The sequence below is a fragment of the Artemia franciscana genome, chromosome 7, assembly GCF_032884065.1.
Source record: "Artemia franciscana chromosome 7, ASM3288406v1, whole genome shotgun sequence".
Classification (NCBI taxonomy): Eukaryota; Metazoa; Arthropoda; class Branchiopoda; order Anostraca; family Artemiidae; genus Artemia; species Artemia franciscana.
Window position 1 is genome coordinate 2904728 of NC_088869.1, and position 19762 is coordinate 2924489.

The 19762-nt window shown below is 34.7% G+C and overlaps 1 protein-coding gene across 1 annotated transcript in view; it reads right to left on the reverse strand.

Annotated features, from left to right (window-relative positions):
• Positions 1–5461: 5461 nt before the first annotated feature.
• LOC136028737 (uncharacterized) overlaps positions 5462–19762 on the reverse strand; it is an 83151-nt gene continuing 68850 nt past the window's right edge. Inside the window, exons 3-4 of the mRNA XM_065706608.1 lie at positions 13295–13480; positions 5462–5774 (exon numbers count right to left, since the gene is read on the reverse strand). Of these exons, the coding sequence (XP_065562680.1) occupies positions 5500–5774; positions 13295–13480 (461 nt within the window). The 3' untranslated portion in view covers positions 5462–5499. The remainder of the gene's footprint in view (positions 5775–13294; positions 13481–19762) is intronic.

A 19762-nucleotide genomic window follows, 5' to 3' on the forward strand; every position in this document is an offset into this window, starting at 1 on the left:
AGTTCTCTCCAGGTACTTATTTAGAGCTGGGTTGACCCTTAGCAATTTCAGATCAATTTAAAAAAGGTAGTTTGATCTTCAGTTACTGGCTTAGTAATGTTAACTGTTGCAGTTTTACCGAAATAACGATGATGGTCATTGATAATGATCGTTCAGTGTGACTGTCTAAATACCCCCTCCTCCCGATTAGTTCCGAAGGAAATTATTTTCTTTTCATTTTCTGCATCGTGTTGTATACTTTTTTTCTATTTAGAACAACCCATTAAGGTGTATAAATTTGTCTCTTACAAGTAAGAGATAATAAGTTCAAGACGAAATAATTTTATTACTTATGTTATTTAACAATAAATGATAATACCTTCCACATATATATGCGTGCATACGCTTGAAGATTGCGGTATTTTTTCTTCAAATTTATCCAAATGCCCTTCAAATTATTGTAAAAAATGAGACGAAATCACTTGCTGAAGCATCAACCCCAAGCCTTTACTCTACCCTGCGGACACGTCAAAATGATTTTTTTCTAAAGGGATACAAAATTTGTAAGAAGGACAATTTACTAAGGCATTTTAGTACAGGCTATCAAATTAGTGCATCTACATTACCTCAGGAAAAAAGACAGAGTTTAGCGAGTAAAGTTGACAGTTTAGTGGGTGTTTAGGGGCCAAGTAGACCTCAAATTTAGAATATGGGTTAGAGTCATAGGTAAGCTGGAAGAAATCGAGAGTCCAGGTTACCCTAAATGGTACATTTGAAATATCTTGATAATAATATGTGGGAATCAAGCTAAAACTTTTGAATTATCAGGGGAACGAAGGAAAGGAGATTTCAAATTTTCTTTTTGAATGGAGGAGATTTGAGGACCGATATCTCTTTTCTTCGTGATCCGATAAGAAGTTCTGGCCCCATTAGCTTCAATCTTGAACTAGTGAGGTATATAAAAGACAGTATATTCATCTAGGCTATCAAAATATCGCATCTTTAACATTGCAGGAACGATAGGGGGGGGGGGTAGAGTTAGCGCTTTCAGGGATTATCTGATAGGGAAAAAATGCTCCAAATATTATGCATAGAAAAAGAAAGGAAAAATTCCAAAAAGTGTGCCAAAATGTTTTTTACTGTAATACTGATTCACTGAAAAGAGGACCGACAACGAGGTTTTTATTTATTGTGCTATGAGTGGCTTGTTAATCCTTTATTCTATTTCTTCAGTTTTAATATGGAACAGCTATTGTGCATATCGATTTGACTTACGTTTTATTTTCTTTTGATAGAATTTTGTTCTTTTTAAATTATTAAATTATCTTGAGGACGCCTTAGTGTTACATTAAATGAAAAAATAAGTTTTTGTTTAACTGAAAGTAAGGAGCAACATTAAAACTTAAAACGAACAGAAATTACTCCGCATAATGAAAGGGACTGTTCCCTTTTCAACGCCCGGCTCTTTACGCTAAAGTTCGACTCTTTCTCTCACCTTTACTTTTTAAAAAAGAAAAAAACTTTAGCGTAAGGAGCGGGGCGTTGAGGAGGGAACAGCCACTTTCAAATACGGAATGATTTCTGCTCGTTTCAAGTTTCAATTTCGCTCCTTACTTTCAGTTAAAAAAACTTGCTTTTTTAATTTAATTTCTGAACGTTTTTTAATCAATGCATGTTTTGATTTTGGCTCTCCGCACATAGATAATTAAGACAAAATTTGCATATTAATTTTTTTTTTTGGCTAAACGGCTATCTCATAGTTTTGATCAAACGATTTTGAAAAAAAGAAGCGGGGGAGTAGGCCTAGTTACCCTCCAATTTTTTTGTTACTTAAAAAAGCAACCAGAACTCTTAATTTTACAAACGTTCTAAGTAATAACAATATACGCAATTTACGAATTAACTTCCGTAACGAACTTCTATATCCGTATGTTTTTGTTACGTATATGAGGGGGTTCGTCCCCTCGTCAATACCTCGCTCTTCACACTAAAGCTTAAATTTTTTCCCAATGTTTTAAGAATGACCCCTGAATCACAAAGGCCATAGAATAAACAGTTGCAATTAATAAAATTACTTTAAAGTAAGGAACGAGGTACTCACCCCCCCCTATGTGAAATAATTTCTGTTTCTGTTAAGTTTTAATGCTGCTCCTTACTTTTGGTTGAAGAAACTTTTACAAATTTTTTTTTTCATTGCTCTTTTAAAAATTCTAAGAAGTCCTACGCCTCCTTTATGGAAATTCTCTTCCCCCATGACCCAATTTCCTCAATGGAGAGTTCCGCCCGCATTATACCCTCCCCTCAAACCCTCTCCCCCGACCGAAAAATCCCCCCTGAAAGTGTCTGTACACTTCCCAATAGCCAATAGTATGTGTAAACACTGGTCTAAGTTTGTATCTTGCAGCCCCTCCCACGAGGACTGTGGGGGAGTAAGTCGTCCCCAAATACATAGTTTTTAGGTTTTTTGACTATACTGAATAAAATGGCTATCTTAGAATTTTGATCCGGTGACTTTGGGAAAAAATTAGCGTGGGAGGGGACCTAGGTGCCCTCCAATTTTTTTGGTCACTTAAAAGAGACACTAGAACTTTTGTTTTCCGTTAGAATGAGCCCTCTTGCGACATTCTAGGACCACTGGGTCGATACGATCATCCTTGAGGAAACAAAACACCAAAACATAAAACCAAACACGCATCCGTGATCTGTCTTGTGGCAAAAAATATAAATTTCCACATTTTTGTAGATAGGAGCTTGAAACTTTTGCTGTAGAGGTTCTCCGATACGTTGAATCCGATGATGTGGTTTTCGTTAAGATTCTATGATTTTTAAGGGGTGTTTCCCACGATTCTCTAAAATAAGCCCAATTTTCTCAGGCTCGTAATTTTTGATCGGTAAGATTAAACGTGATGAAACTTATATATTTAAAATTAGCATTAAAATGCAATTGTTTTGATGTAACTATTGGTATCGAAAATTCCCTTTTTTAGAGTTTCGGTTACTATTGAAGCGGGTCGCTCCTTATTACAGTTCGTTACCACGAACTGTTTGACAGACGGAACATTCATTTGATCATTTCTATCTTTTGTTCCTGCTGGCTTTAGACCCAATATTTGCAAGGATTACTTCTTTGGTTTTGTCGTGGAAGGTCAGCTCGGCCTTAGATATTTTTTTTTCAAAAATTTTTTGTAGTTCATTTTACTTTGAATTTTATCCTTCCAATGAAAAAGACCAAAAAATAATGGACGCAAAAATTAGACTTTTAGTACTCCAATCCCACATACTGTCTTTGAATGACTCACATTTCAACAGGGCTTAACATGATCACCGTTTGTGAATTAAGTGCTTAATATGTTTTTGTCTTGGGAGTCTTGATTTTAATGTTATCTTTAAATTTGTTATAAGCAATAAATGAAATTCTGATAAACCAATTTTTAAGGAAAATTCAACTTTAAAATTAAATTAAAATTAAAAATAATTTAAATTAAAATTATTCAAGTTTAAAATTATTGAATTAAAATTATTGAAAATTCAGTTTTAAAATTATTGCATGCATTTAGTATGTTTTGATTTAAGATAGTCATGCCGAGATGTTAAAGATGCTATTGATTAATGGCTAATCATTTACAATCGAATCCCTAAAAATTTCTAAATAACCGCGAGAAATAAAAAACACATCATATCTTTATGTACATAAGTATACCTGCCCTTCTTGGAATCTCCATGGAAATGTCACACAGAATGTAAAAGGTTGAAAAAAAACCTCCTAAGAACTCCCTTTTACAAAGGAAAAATTGCCTCTTACCTACATTGTTCGTAGAGCCGATCTTGTCAACCTTCTGTAAAAGAGAACAATATATTGGTGTGTGCTTTATTAATAAGATTATCCATAACTCCTTAAAATACTCCCACTTTTCCACTTATTTTCTTTCCACTTCAAGTAAAAAATTAATAATTTAATAACTGTCTTACTTGTTTATAAATTCGTATTGATCATTTGATACAGAAAGTTAAGATTATTCCATTTTACCGCATTGCTTTCACGTGTTACATTGCTTTATTATGTAGATCATTTTTATATCGAACATTTGATGCGCCAGTTTGATTCCACTTTAAGTTATATTTTTACTTAATTTATAATTATTTTGGTTATTTTCCTAGTATTTAAAGATTTTTTGAGGTAGTGTATGATGTCCCTAGGCTTGAGGTTCTCTTTTTGAAAATCATATTATTTTTGTTTGTTTTATGTGCCAAGTACGAACTAGAAGGGTACTGGAGGAAGTAAGGGCCGAAGAAACCTATTTAGGTTTAGATGCTTGAATGAATGAAAATTTGAGATGCCACTCAGATTCGTATTTTTATTCAGTTACCGTTTCTCCATTGCCTAGAAAGGGTCTTTTTCTTTTAGTTCTAGTGTTTGTTTTAAGGTTTGGGATTTATTAAGACATTATTGTTTTAAGACATTTATCTTTATTCTGTAGTAAGGTCAGTCGAGCGGAAGCCTCGATTGAAATAATTGAACATTTCTCTTCTATAATTCACTGGCTGTTATTATCCTCGCTTTCTGTCCTTTTCCGTGTTTTTTGTTCGTTTCTACTTCTTTGATTAAATTTAAATTTACACTTTCTATGTTTCCAATGGTGAATTTGGCTTTGATTTGACCTTGTTTTTTATCGATCGTCATTCCGTAAATGATTGCAAAAAGAGTGAATTAAGCTAAAAATTGGCAAAAAGAGCGTAATTCCCGTCCGTCTGGGGAAAAAGTGCACAGAGGTGAAAAACACTGTAAAAACTACAAAAGTGTGCAAGTTGGCAACCCTGCTTGTAATGAGTAAGCTCAGTATTTCATATTAACCAATTCTTTAGGGAAGGAGAGGAGTCACTCCAGTCGCTACTAAATAGCTTTATTACGATCACCAAGAGGACTTGCAATGCAAGGTGCAAGCAGCGAAAGATTCCAAACGGTGGTACTACTACATCCGACCGAGAAGTTGGAGGAAAGGGAGTTCTCCATTTCAGGTAGGTGTAAGGTGATACGATAGTGCATCAAGGTATAAGTATATTCCAGGGTTGGACATTTCTAGCTACCCCAAAGGGCGTTTGTAAAGATTTGGCCCATCCCGTCACAAATGTTACTATGCTCTTTCTCTGCGACGAAAAATTTAGGCATAGCTATTAAGCCAACTCTAATAGCGTTTTACCCCTGAAAGCCAATGAAGTGTGTCACAAAAATTTCAAAATAGCTTTTATAGTAAGTGTTTAGAAAACCTCAAAACATGCAATCAGTGGTGTTATGATATGTCCGACACTACGAAGGTGATGATTTGTAATGTGCTGCGATAATTTCTAACTATAAACAATGTATTTCTAATTTAAGTTTGCCATGAATAAACTTTCACTTATAATATTTCTGTTGACCGAGGGCCTGAGCGAACGGAGGGAGAATAGACGAAGAACTAGCGACTAATATACGAAATACATACCATTTTTCGTACAAAATATTTAATTATCAATATGCAAAATCTACGTAGCACACGTCTGAGCTCTACTATTGGCCAAGGTCACTTGGAAAGAATTTAACACCCGCGTTTTGAATTTGTACATAATATAAATAATCAGACACTGACAAAAGACAAACAAAATGAAGACAACACTCCAAACAACTGCTTCTGATTCAGGCCCATGAATTTCAGTCACAATCTTCCTTTCTTCAGCACTTTCATTGTCAACTTCGTCAGAGTCAAGAATCTTGTCGTTGGGAACAACTAACTGGCCATTTTCAGTAAGAATGTTATCATCTGAAAAAAAAAACAAGTCATTGGCTTATAGATTAAAATGTACAGCTACACAGGACACAGTAAGAATCTTCTCATATGAGAACGTTAGAAAAATCGCAAGGACATTAAAAAAAATCATTTTACCTCTAAATGCATTAAAAGTTAAAAAAAAAACCTGTTCTCATTCCTACTACATGTGTAAATCGAAACTGCTTAAAAGTGAAAAATTTTCAACCTCTAAATGAATGAATTAGCGCGCGGGGGGAATTATGCCACAGGATATCGTCCTAGGATGGTATGTTGTCGGTGCTCTTTTATTTTTAGTCTAAAAAAAGGCAAATTAATTTTTTGGGGTAGTAAAGGAGATTTTATGTCATATTATAAAATAACAACATTATTATTGTTGCGCATGAAATTTGTGTGCTATTAACGTATTATGTGTCTTATAATGAGTGTTTTTGTTATTGTTATCGTTAATGTTGTGTTATTATTACATTACGGTATCGCTGTTGTTTGGTATGTTTCCACTATATCTGTAAGCGTTTGTTTGATTGTTTTGTTTCGTTTTTGCCTTGGCCCAAAGAGGCTTTTGCAGAAATAAATAGCTATTTATTTATATATATTTTTTATATATCGATCTATCTATCAATAATTCATTTACAGCAAGGACATTATGCTAAAATAAACGGAAATAGCCCTAAATAAAATGAATATCCACAATCTATTTGTTTGTGCCATGGGTCTCTTTCTTCCAGTAGAATTAGCCTTTCATCCTTTCTGAGTTGAGTAGATCTGAAGAAAACAGACATTTTGCTCGCAGTTTCAGAGAAATGCAAACAAGGTCCGAAAACCATCTGTTGCCCTCTTAAAACACTCAAGTCGTCATAAGTTTAAAATTAGGCATGATGAAAACAAGCTGAATATATTTTGAGAATTGTGGATTCTCATGATTGGTACGAATATGGATTCAGCGCTTGAACTTTGTCAGAGATAAACAAGTTCTCTTCAGAAAATATCTAAAATACTTGGAAATGAAATCCTTATAAGAAATTCCTGCAACTATACACAGTAGATTCCTTCCAAAATGAACACTTTCTGTAAATTTACCCTTCGTAATAAGGAACTTAAAGAAAGTATTCGGAAATAAGCATTTTTTTCCACTCAGTAAAAGAGTTCCATGCAAGTACAGATGAATTTGAGAGGTTGAAATAAAATAAGTAATTGCATGCATATATTGAGTTAAAAGATTTGTTGCACAAAAAGAAAGGCGCCCAGCAAGAGGTATGGGGCAGAATAAATGGGGCCTGAGTCTATAAGAGGTCCAGCACACAATTTCGAATCCAAAAATTTTAACTCTACAAATTTAAATTTTTATTAATTTAGTCTAACATCGGATAAGTTTTATTTCAGGCTTATTTAAAGTTCATTTTTGTCACTGAATAGAAAGCGCAACAATATAGGAAGTAAATGGATGCTGTTTTTTACAATTGGCTTCTATAGTTCTTGCATAATTAGCTAGTATACTGTCCGAATGAAGCTGGAACAGATTTTGAAACTACGTTCTATGAACAAGGTTTTATTTCAGACCTTCTTTTAACTCCTTTTCTGAAAAATTAATAGAAATGTAGATAGTAAATTCAAGGGAGGATCTAGAAAAAAATCTTGGAAGGCCCAATATAAGAGGGGCATCAATAAGCAAAGTCTTGAGGCTGGGGGCCTAATATGACAAGAGTGACAATAACTGATCGAATTGACAAATTCGTTTTAAAATAAGAGTGAAAATAACACAGTGTCTCCCAGCCCCCTGGATCCGCCATTGAGTAAACTGAACATGAACAGAAAATAGTACTATGCCCCGACACACGAAACTTATTACAAAAAGTTCTTATAATCATATTATATTTAGCCTGTGGGAATAAGGCTGGAATAAATTTGGAACTACAGTCAGTGAAATTCTAGGGAACTATGAATTAAATGTTAGAGCTAAAATGTGCAATAAACTACAAAGTTATACATTTATATAATGAGTCGAAGTGTAGATAAGATAAAATTCAATAGGGATCATCAGCCAAAAAGCTTGGAAGTCTTTTTGTAGCAACAAGGGACTTGGAAATTGAGTTGTAGAAGGTCCAGGGAATTATTTTATGGAACCCTTTTTCAGAGCATTGTTACCACGTGGAATACCTAGACACTTATTTTTCAAAAAAAGTCTTGAAAGAACAAGCAATTCTACTTCTGATAGTCAGAGCTAGTGCTATGACCTGTCACCTTTAGCTGTAATGTTTTCGTGAAAGAAAGGAAACAAGTTGATAGGTATGGGGAATGAATAAATTTTCCCCAGACCGAGTCTCAGAGCCCCTGCATGCTGTTTAAAATCAAAATATAGTTAAAAAAACACGTTAATGAGTCATAATGCAATAGCTATTTCAGACCCCATGTTACGTTTGTATAATTCCTTCACTGTCGGTCATTCAACATCACAAAAAGCCAAGAAAATGCCTAATGACTAAATTTGACGATATAAACCTAATTACAATTTATAAAAACAGAGGATTTGTTTCCGATGACTTAGCTCTAAGAAAATACTTGAGATATTATCTCATGTATAGCCTCTGTCTATCCAATAAGAGTATGTGCGTTTTATGTGTCTCTAAGGAAGCAATACATTTGTTAAATGAGTAGTATCAAAATGGGATCCCCCTTTTTCGTAGTCCTGGAGAAATATTTTAAGGATTTTGAAGATAAATTAATAAATATATTGGAAGGAATAAGAAAAATCAAATTTAGCTCTATCTTCAGTTTTTCATGTCTTTGACCCCGCCACCAAGCCTGCACCCGGCTTGTCTCACGTCCGTATTACTGAAAGTGTATAAAGATACTTTGCGTGTGCTTCTCAGTCGTGAAGGCACCTGATACCCTCTTGGACCATTCTAAAGCCCTTAATAGTTCAATATTCCGTAAGACCCAGATAATTTGAACATATGTTGAGATTTTCTACGTATTGTATTGTATGTACTGTATACGTATCGTATTATATCGTATTGTATACGTATTGTATTGTATTGTAGATGTATTGTAGCATGTTGAATATATTTTGAAGATTGACAGATTCATACACGTCTAAGACTTTGTTAGAAATAAACAAGTTCCCCTCTCTTAAGATAAAAACAAGGTATTTAGTTTTAAGGATAAATTGGCTTTGTTTCTATTCTTAGAATAACCAAATACATTTTGAAAGCAATAAAATTCGCCATTTCAATAACAGCAAAACAAAACCGATTGTTTTTCGAGGATTTGATAACTTCAAGGATCCCCTGTCTCGTCCATTATAAACTTTTTAAGTTTATAATGGACTTGTAAGTTTGCAGTGAAGTGCATAAGTTGTAAACTCTTCAATCATGCATTATCTACATTAGCAAGGATTGTCAAAAGATTTTCAATAAGTGAATGCTAAATGAATGTTAAATATTTCTTTCTAATTTTTTTTTCCTATTGAATAGTCTTTGATTCATCCTTCAAAAGAGGCTGCACATATAATGCCATACTGCTATGACAAATAGTCATATAGTCATGTGACATATAGTCACATTTAGTCAAACGAAGTTATCAAATCCTATAGATATCTTAAGTTGATAAACTTTTTAAGTTTATGTGGCCAAAATATTTAGATTGGATTGGCCGTTCTTGCCATAACTTGTAGAGCTTAGTTAAGAGATCCGAATAAACGACAGAGGAATAAAAGCCGTCACTAACTTTCCCGGAAATCTTAGAATAATCATTTAACTTTCCCCGTTTTGTACTGGAAATAGAGATACTTAGATTAAGTGAAACTTACATCATTTGAAAGTATTAACTTTGTTTTGTCCTTTCAACAGAGCAGAATTTTCCTTCTAATGTTCAGGAACGGCCCATCCCTATAAATATTCTAGCTTACTTTCTTGAAAAACATTAAAGATCTGCTCAAACCAAGCATCATTTGAGTAAGTTGACAGCTTTGGGAGTTCCCTGGTGTGCCCATCACCTTAATTGAAAATCTTGCCAATACAAGGTGAGGATTATTTATGCTGTATGGACATTGAGCAGGCAGTGCTTTGCTTAACGACTAGTAAGATATTATACATTTTCTTTCTTTTAAACTAGTCTATCGTTAGGTTTTTGCGCTGTTGACACATTTAAGATCCCTATCAATTTTTACCAAAAATGACAGGTGAATCTCCAAAAGTGCAAGGAAACTTTTTTAGTGAGTCTTTTGTCTTTGAGACAGTCATCTGACACTGAGAAAACTTAAATAGCTACAAAAGCCAGACTATCTTTCCATCATAAACATCAATAATACGAAGAACAGCAGGGAATTCTTTTCGCAAGACAGCGGAATTCTGTATTTGTATGAATATTTCAACCCTATCTCCAAGGGCTGACTCAGCAAAAGATAAAATTATAAAAGAAAAGAAGCTTACATTAAAATACAACCACTAAAACTAAAATGAAAAATTTCACTTCAGCGAAGTTCAACCGGGACTCTCTTTTCTCTTACATATTAATGTTTTGTTCTTAGACATAGAGTCGAAATATTCATTCAAATATAGAATTCCACGGTCAGGCGAAAAAATTCCCTATTGTTCTTCTTGTTGTTGATGTTTATGAGAAAATTTGCTAATGATTTCCTTGTCTTTGAGATAGTCAGCCGACATTGAGACTCACAAAATGATTTTCAAGTTATCGAATCCCCCTGAGCTCGCCAATCAGTGGTGTAGAGTATTTATGAACGCACTAAGACGAATCTAAGAAAGAATAAGTGATATCAATTGATTATGCCTTTTGTATCACCTCTACTACTTTTCTCTGATCCTGACTAATACTCCTCTGCACCTGCATCTTCCTCTACATCTGTGCCTGCGGTGCCACCAAAGTAGCTATGTTTGTAGCCCTGGTCTTGATACCATTAAAGTCTTTTTGAGAACATAAAAGTTAAATGTTAGATATAAGCAAACAGGTTCAGTAATATCGTCAGTATATTTCTTCATCCAAATCATTATAACGAAAATATAACAGTTCAAAATAGGGATGAAACCTTTTAATAGACAGTGAAATAAATATAAAATTTTTAACTGAATATTTCGGACACATATACAGAATGTCCATCATCAGCAGTAAAACATCACCAGTTTTACTGCTAGTGATGGACACTGTATATGTGTCGGAAATATTCAGTTAAAAATTATATATTCTTTCACTGTTGAGCATAAGGTTTCATCCCTATTTTGAACTGTTATATTTTTGTCACGGAAAGGCAGTTTGGTCTTCGAAGTTATCTATATCTTTATGAAAAAAAAAGAAAACACTATCACATAATTAATCTCCAAACCAAAGCATGTAGCACACATTTTTTTTGTGACCACAATAGTGGAGGAGGTTCCTATAATGGGTCTTTATCAACTGGTTTAACTGTCGAACGCCCGATATGGCTTCATTTACTATGTACCAGACCAAGCTTTGACTGTTCTTACGCATTTTTATAGTATGAACAAAAAAGCGAAGAAGATTGTTACAGGAGATCCTTATATACTGGTTGCATCAGCAGAAGTGTGTCTACTTCAAAGGCGATATAGAAGCTGGGCCAACATTGGGAAAAGACATGATTTTGCACCAAACAGTCCGTTTTTAGCTCCAAAACAGACAAGGATGACTCCCATTTAATTTGTATCAAATGAACAATTTTTCCGCACTTTTCCGTAACAGGAGTGAGGAAGTCAAAAAGATTCCCATGGGTCTCTATTTATTAGTAGGACAGGCACAGGTGTATTTACCTCAAAGGGATAGACATGGCAAATCATAGCTGGACATATAAAAGCCTAGTTCAGTGCATCTAATCCAAGGAGCGTCTGGGGGAGTTTTTCTTACTATATTCAATCAAACCTCCATTTTTTTTAATTTTTTTTAAATGAGCAAAACAGCGAAATGAATTTATGTAGTGGGTCTTTATGCATTTGCAGTACTGACATAAGTCTACCTAAATAAAACAGAGAAGAGAAGGTATACTACAACTGGGACAAAGCCCTATTCACTGCCTCTGGTCTACGTAGTTTTACTCACTGTACACCAAATCAATATCTTCTGGTGTATGGATGATGGGGAGAAAATACCATCTGTCCTTTGGTGCGCACCTGGTCTCAGACTGTACCTCTAATACATTTGACCTAGCGTCTTGCCCCCGCAATCTTGAGTTTATGCTTATGTCCACGTTCCTAGCCCCATCTTCAGAGTACACGAAGCAGCTGTGTGCCTAACCCCTTGGTCTCAAAACCATCTGTTGCCTTCTTGGAACATTCTAAAGCCCTTTAAAGTTTAATATTGAGAAAGAACAAAACAAGTTCAACGTATTTTGAAGATCGTAAATCCATCGACTTGTCAGAATCCTTAAAACAAGCTGAACATGTTTTGAAGATCATGAATTTGATTCACCCCCTCAAACTTAGAAATAAACATGCTCTTTTCTCTTCAGAAAGAAACAAAATAGCTACTCAGAAAGATACATTGTATTTACTTCTCTTCAATCCAATTACTGCTGGAAAGCAATAAACTTGGACATTTGAGTAGTATCAAAAGGATATCAGGCTCTTAAAAAGCCTTGGAGAAATAGTTCCTGTTTTTAACATATTAAGTTTCCCTAGACAGGGGGATCCTCTGTCTATGCCTTTTGAAACATCTGTAAAAACAAGGGCCGCAAATCATAAATAATACATATCTGGAAGTTAAGGCAGAAACTTGTCAGTCCATTTGTGTGGTTCTAGATAATTAAAACTAATGAAGTACTCTTAGATGCACTTTTCGGGTTATTAGGTCCAATGGTATATTGTAAATGGAGATATTTTTTCACTTTTTAAAAAATATATCGGGCAAATTTTTTATGTTGATTTAATGCAATCCTTTTTTTTCATGATTTTTGTTTTAAACTCCGGCTCAGAAAATTCATATTAGAAAAAAAAAAGATTTTTAATAGGATATCATCATCTAATAGGATTTCTGATAGAGTAGTCAATTGCTAGAAAAACATTCGAAGCCAAGCTTTAAAAAGCACATATAGCATGCAAAGTTGGTGAATCACTATTGGAAAACCCATGATGAATTTTATTTACGCTTTAGCAAAACTCATCCCAAATTACGCCAAAATTACGCCAAACAGTCTTAACATGACTTAAGAATTTAGTATGTTTCCAAATCCTTTTTTTGCAGGCTGTATTGAACCATATTGCAAGATGACTGAACAAAGACTTAAAAAGAAGAAGATATAATCTCAATTAAAGCGCCATTGGAATAAAGGGAGATGGAAAAATTTTTCTTCTAAAAATATGGGCGGCCATCACTAGAATTTATCATTTGGCTCTTTTGGCAAGCAAGTCCTTTTTAGTTTGAACTAGGGTTTCTCAGAGTAACCAAAACAACGCTGGAAATCGATTTCTTTTTTGTTTTTTTGTCTCCACATAACCAGATGTAAATTATCAAATCCATACTCTCTGAAAATGTCGGATAATTTAACTTACCGTCTTTTGGAGCACATTTTCTACGTTTATTCTTAAGCTGTGTAGCCCACTGGATATAATTCGTACAAGATAATAGGTCATCTTGTTTTGCATATCCTCGTTTGCAGAAGATCCAATAATTGTTAACTTTTAGAGCAGATTCAGTGTCATCGTCAGAAATGCGACTTTCTTCTGGACAGCTTTCCACTAAATTAAAGAAATCAGTTTACAAAATAGATTAGCAATTCTATTGCTATTAGATTCCTGTCAAAAACGAAAAGCTCATATGATATTATTTTAAGGTATTTTCTTTTTTTTGCAAAAATATAGCTTACTCATATCTCGTGTGTCGTACTTCTAACTCAGTCTTGTCACCGCAAGGAAGAACTTAAAGGAAATTGGAAGTTCTTGTGCGGGACAAAGAGGTAGACTTCGGATAGATTGAGATGGAGGAGGAGCGTGCGCGGCTAAGTGGGCCTCACGTGACTCGGTGCTACAGTGAATGTTTAGTAGGAGTAGTAGTAGTAGTAGCGGCGGTCTTGTCATAGCTAATATCTTCGTTTTGTCACTCGAATGGACTTATGATGTTGATAAATATTCATCAATTATCACCTATCTATCTATCTAGAATAAAGAATGCTTTTCTACCCTGGTTCTTAATTTGGTCGAGAATGAAAGTTATCTTTTGAACAGCCTTCTTAATATCAGAGAAAGGTCAATAAAGTAGTTTTCCTGAGGTTTGAATCAACAAAACAGCGATAATATTAAAAACTGAGCTTTGAAAGAACAAAATCAACGCAACAACGTTGGTTTAGTTTAGAGCATTTTGACTTTTATGGACTGTTTTTTACTAACCCTCCTGGCACCATCATATAGAACCTAGTGGGGGTGTCATGTAAGAACGTTTAGAGCGTGTTAATTGGGATGTTAAACAAAATCAAAAGATACTATGTCCATTAATATTTGTCATAAGGGCACCTTTGCGATATATTAGGAACGGATAAAGGTAATAAGTTGAAACTTTCAGGGCATGCTGAGGGAATATTATAAGTAAGTATGGATGTTCGAAGGGCGTATCTGCAATTTTTCTGGATCAGCTAAGGGCAGTAAGAGTGAAATTTTTAGTGGAAGTGGAGGTGAATGTTGAACAAAATCATACCACACTATACGCTTGCATGTTGTCAAAAGGGCGTAGCAGCAATATCTCAGGAACGGTTGAGGTAATTAAATTGAGCTTTTCAGGGCTACTACAACCACTATTATCGTATACAGCTGCTACTGCTACTGCTATCACAGTTACTACTTATGCTACTGCTACTACTATTACTACTAGTGCTACCACGACTATTTATGACTGTGACTGCTTGCATTTTTGACTAGTTGCGATGTTTATCTCTCTTGATGTCCCTCAATTTCTTTCTGGAAAGGCAGTTTCTTGTCAGGACTTTCCAGCTCAATAATTTTTCTCTCTCTTTTTTTAATTCTATCCTAATTTGTATGTCCATACAAATTTGTATGTCCATTTCCAGTTCAATAATTTTTCTCTCTCTTTTTTTAGTTCTATCCTAATTTGTATGTCTCTCTTCTCTTCTTTTAAAATTATTTTCAACTATATGTTAAATCTCCTTCTAAATCTTCTATCTGTTAAATATCCTATCTGTTAAATGTCCTTGTCTTGTTCCAGTGTTTTTTTTTGTATATATTTAATAAAAGTATTTAATTCTTGTTTTCTGTGGTCCATTACAAGCAAAGCTTCTTGGGCCTAGTAACCGCTTTACTTTGCAATAGTTTTTCTTTTAGTATTAATAAATTGATTGATTGATTAATTTGTTCTTACTTCTGATACAACTACTACTGCTATAGAACTAAATAAAACGAGTCTAAGACATCCAGGTTTTCAAAATAGCACAGATGGAATAACTCAAGAATAGATTATGGTACAGGTAAATTTGAGGACGATATAAAACTAGATCAAAATAAACTATGTGTACCGAAATTATGAAAATGGTGTCTGTGCAATATACTAGAAAAAATCGGGGTATTGCCTTGGAACTGCAGGGTATACTGTGAGGAAATTAAATTGAATGAAATGACGCTAAGTGCCTCCGATTTTGTCGAATGGGGACATCTTCGATATCTCGGGAACAGCTAAGGGTATCAAGTTAAGATTGTCTGGGCATTTTGAGTGGGAATTTTAACTACATCAAAACGTACTATTTGTATCCAATATTGTCAAAAGGGCGTATCTGTGATCACTTATCTGGAATAAAGTCAAAACTCTTAGGGCCTGTCGAGGGGGTTAGCTGATTAATATTTGTCTAAACTTGAGGTTTTTAATATGATGGGGGGATTCCGTCAACCCTATAGAACTCCCAAGATTATGCTGATTTTCAAATCGTATATTTGAATGTTTTCCCCAGTACCCATCAATCCGAAGCATTATAGTAAAAGTATTACTGAAAGTTGTTATAAGAATCAAAATCTGAATACTTAATGAGAAAAACCAAAAAGACTTAAGAATTCTTTTCTTAACCAGCGAAAAAGTTGATGTCTATTAAAAACGAAAAAAATTGGTTTAAAAGAAACCTTTTTCCTCAAAAGTAGTTTTTCAAAGAAAAATAAGAAGTTACATTAAAGTAAAGATGAACAGATATTAAGTCAAGTATTTCAAGCAAAAAACTACCATAATTCACTATTAACAAGTAAACGAAACCCCAAACGAACAGAAATTACCATAAATAACCAAGCCAAACTCAAAGTGACTAGAAACTACCACATACAAGAGTAGGGTAAACGGTCCTGTGCCTTAAAAAACAAGATGTAATTTGTACTTTACTAAAAACAATATACGTTTAAAGATTCTCTTTTGAGAAAACAATTCTTGCTTCATAATATGCAGAATAATTGTAGCTAACACATTTTGCATGCAGACCCGCTATACTTTGCCTCCCCCCTCTAATGCGCAAATATATAGCCCAAATTATATTTGGGCTCCAGTCCAATGCATTCTGTCACCCGCCACTTGTCTTTGACAGTGGCTATGAAACTAGTTTTCTTAGATCTTACGTTTAGATCAAAAATTTGAGTGTGCTCTGAATAATTAACAAGTACCATCAAAAGTATTAAAACTTATAGGATGATGATTTTATTAAGTGATTAAACCTTTACAAGTATTTCACTGCTAAATGTCTACAAACTAACACTACAAAGGAAGAAAAAAAAAACAATAGAATAAATGAAACTAATAAATGCTACAATCAAAGACAACAATCGGGTATAAATATCAAATATTAACATCAAAACAGTCTTCTTCAATTGTGTATTTGGCAATTGAATGATTTTTTTTAGATGAATTGGTAATATCGCATTCAACCATCCTTAAAGCGCCCCTTGGCTGGGGTGTCCCTAAAGCTGAATATGGTTGCCTATCGAATAAAGTTAGGACGGTAGCCGTCCTAGCTGATTGGTTAGCACTCCAGACTCGGAATCCGGTGAGGTCATGGGTTCTAATCCTGGTACCAGCAGTTATTTCGCTTGGAATGGGGTCAATGGCGGCACTCTGTAAGCTCAGCCAGAGTTGACCCAGCTCTAAATGGGTATCTGTAGAAATTTGGGGGAAATCACGGGAAACATCAGATGATTTGTCGCCAACCATACATTACACTCCCGATAGAAAGAAAGCATCGAATCATGGGATCATTACCAGCACAATGCAGACCATTCGTCAGCATGCGAAAAAGTTTTTTTTTTATTTTTAGCGAATAAAGGTGTGATTTAAACTTTTGAATCAGAACTTTTCAAAAGTAAGAAATACACCTCAAGAGGCAACGCGATGGTTGTAGATTCCTTAGAAAGATGTCAAAGTTGTCATTTAAAATACATCTAAGTTGAAAGATGGAAATGAAAGCAGAATTGTGCGAAAAGTCCGGTTGCTCCTTATTCATTTGCATTTTCATATAGGTTTAATTTTTACCCCCATTTTAACTATCACCATGCCGAGTAAGCTTCTTTGTGGCTAAATGCCTTATTTTTTTTCAACTTCTAACACAAAACTGCAGAGGAGGTCAAATTTTTTTGCATATTCGATCAAACAGTTCGTGGTAACTAACTGTAAGTAAGGAGCGACCCGGCTCAATAGTAGCCAAAACTCTAAAAAGCGGAATTTTGGTACCAATAGATGCATCCAAAGAATCGAATTTTTATGCTGATTTTAAATATATAAATCTAAACAAATTTAGTCCTACCCATCAAAAGTCTTAGAATCTTACTGAAAATCACACCATCAGATTCAACGTACTAAAGAACCCTACTAAGGAGAGTTCAAGCTCCTATCTGCACAAACGTGGAATTTTGTATTTTTTGCCAAAAGAAAGATCATGAATGTGGGTTTATTTGTTGTTTTTTTTTGTTGTTTTTTCCATGGGTATCGACCAAGTGGATCTACAATTTTCCAAGAGTGCTCATTCAAACGAAAATTAAAAGTTCTAGTGTCCTTTTTAAGTGACCCGAAAAATTGGAGGACAACTAGGCCCCCTCCCAGGCTCATTTTTTTCCAAAGTCACTGAACCAACATTTTGAGATAGCTGTTTTGTTCAGAATAGTCAAAATATCTAATAAATATGTCTTTAAAGACGATTTAATCCCCCACAGTCCTCGGAGAAGGGGTGCAAGTTATGAGCTTTGCCCATTGTTTGCTTATAGTATTTGTTATTGGTAAGTATACAGACGTTTTCGGGAAGATTTTTCTGGTGGGGGGACTGAGTTACTTGGGAGTATCTTTCTATGGAGGAATTTTTCATGAGGGAAGATAATTTTTGTGAGTGGGGCGCTGGATTTCCCATTATTATCTAAATAACGATCAGGAATTAAATAATAAAAATCTCTTTTAACTGAAAGTAGGGAGTAACATTAAAACTTAAATCGAACGGAAATTATTACGTATGTGAGGGGGTTCATCCCCTCGTCAATACCTTGCTTTTCCCTCTAAAGTATTTTTAGTAATTTCAAAAGATCTATTTGTTCTAATTAAACGGCCTTTGAGATTCATGAGTCATAAAACAGTTCCTGGTAACGAACCGTAGTAAGGAGCGACCCGGCTCAATAGTAACCAAAACTCTAAAAGACGGAATTTTGGTACCAATAGATGCATTCAAAGAATCGAATTTTTTTATGCTGATTTTAAATATATAAATCTCAGCAAGTTTAGTCCTACCCATCAAAAGTTACGAGCCTGAGAAACTTTGTCTTATTTTTGAAAAAAGGGGAAAACATCCCATAAAAGTCATAGAATCTTAATGAAAATCACACCAAGATGTACCAAGAGTTAGATCAAAAGAATCGCATTTTAATGCTGATTTTAAATATATAAGTTTCATCAAGTTTAATCTTACCAATCAAAAGTTACGAGCCTGAGAAAATTTACCCTATTTTAGAAAAAAGGGGGAAACACCACCTAAAAGTCCAAGAATCTTAACGAAAATCACACCATCAGATTCAGCGTATCAGAGAAACCTATTGTTCAAGCTCCAAGCTCCAATCTACAAAGATGTGGAATTTTTTTGCCAGAGGACAAATCACGGATGCGTGTTTATTGTTTTTTTTTTCCAGGATGATTGTATCGACCCAGTGGTCCTAGAATTTTTCTAGAGGGCTCATTCGAATGGAAATGAAAAGTTCTAGTGCCCTTTTTAGTGACAAAAAAATTGGAGTACACCTAGGCCCCCTCCCACGCTCATTTTTTCCCAAATTCGTCGGATCACAATTCTGAGAGAGCCACTTTATTCAACATAGTCGAAAAACCTTATAACTATGTCTTTGGGGACGACTTACTCCCCCACAGTCCCCGTGGGAGGGGCTGCAAGTTACAAACTTTGACCAGTGTTTGCATACAATAAGGGTTATTGGGAAGCGTACAGACGATTTCAGGGGGAATTTTTGGTTGGGAGGAGGGGTTGAGAAAAGGGGGTTATGCGGGGAAAACGTTCCATGGAGGAATTTGTCATGGGGGATGAAGATTTCCATGAAGGGGGCGCAGCATTTTTTGAGGATTATTTAAAAAAAGAACGAAAAAATAAATATGAAATTTTTTTTCAACTGAAAGCAAGGAGCAGCATTAAAACTTAAAACAAACAGAAAATGTTACGCATATAAGGGGTTCACCTCCTCCTAATACCTCACTCTTTACGCTAAAGTATTTTTAGTAATTTCAACTATTTATTCTACGGTCTTTGTGATTCAGGGGTCATTCTTAAGGAATTAGGACAAAATTTAAGCTTTGGTGTAAAGAGCGAGGTATTGGCAAGAGGGTGAGCCCTCTCATATATGTAATAAAAACATACGAATATAGAAGTTTGTTACGTAAGCTAATTCGTAAATTAGGTGTATCTTTTATTAATGAAAACGTTGGTAAAAAAATAAAGTTCTAGTTGCCTTTTTAAGTACCCGAAAAATTGAAGAGGAACTGTTCCTCCTTCCCCCTCCTTTTTTCTC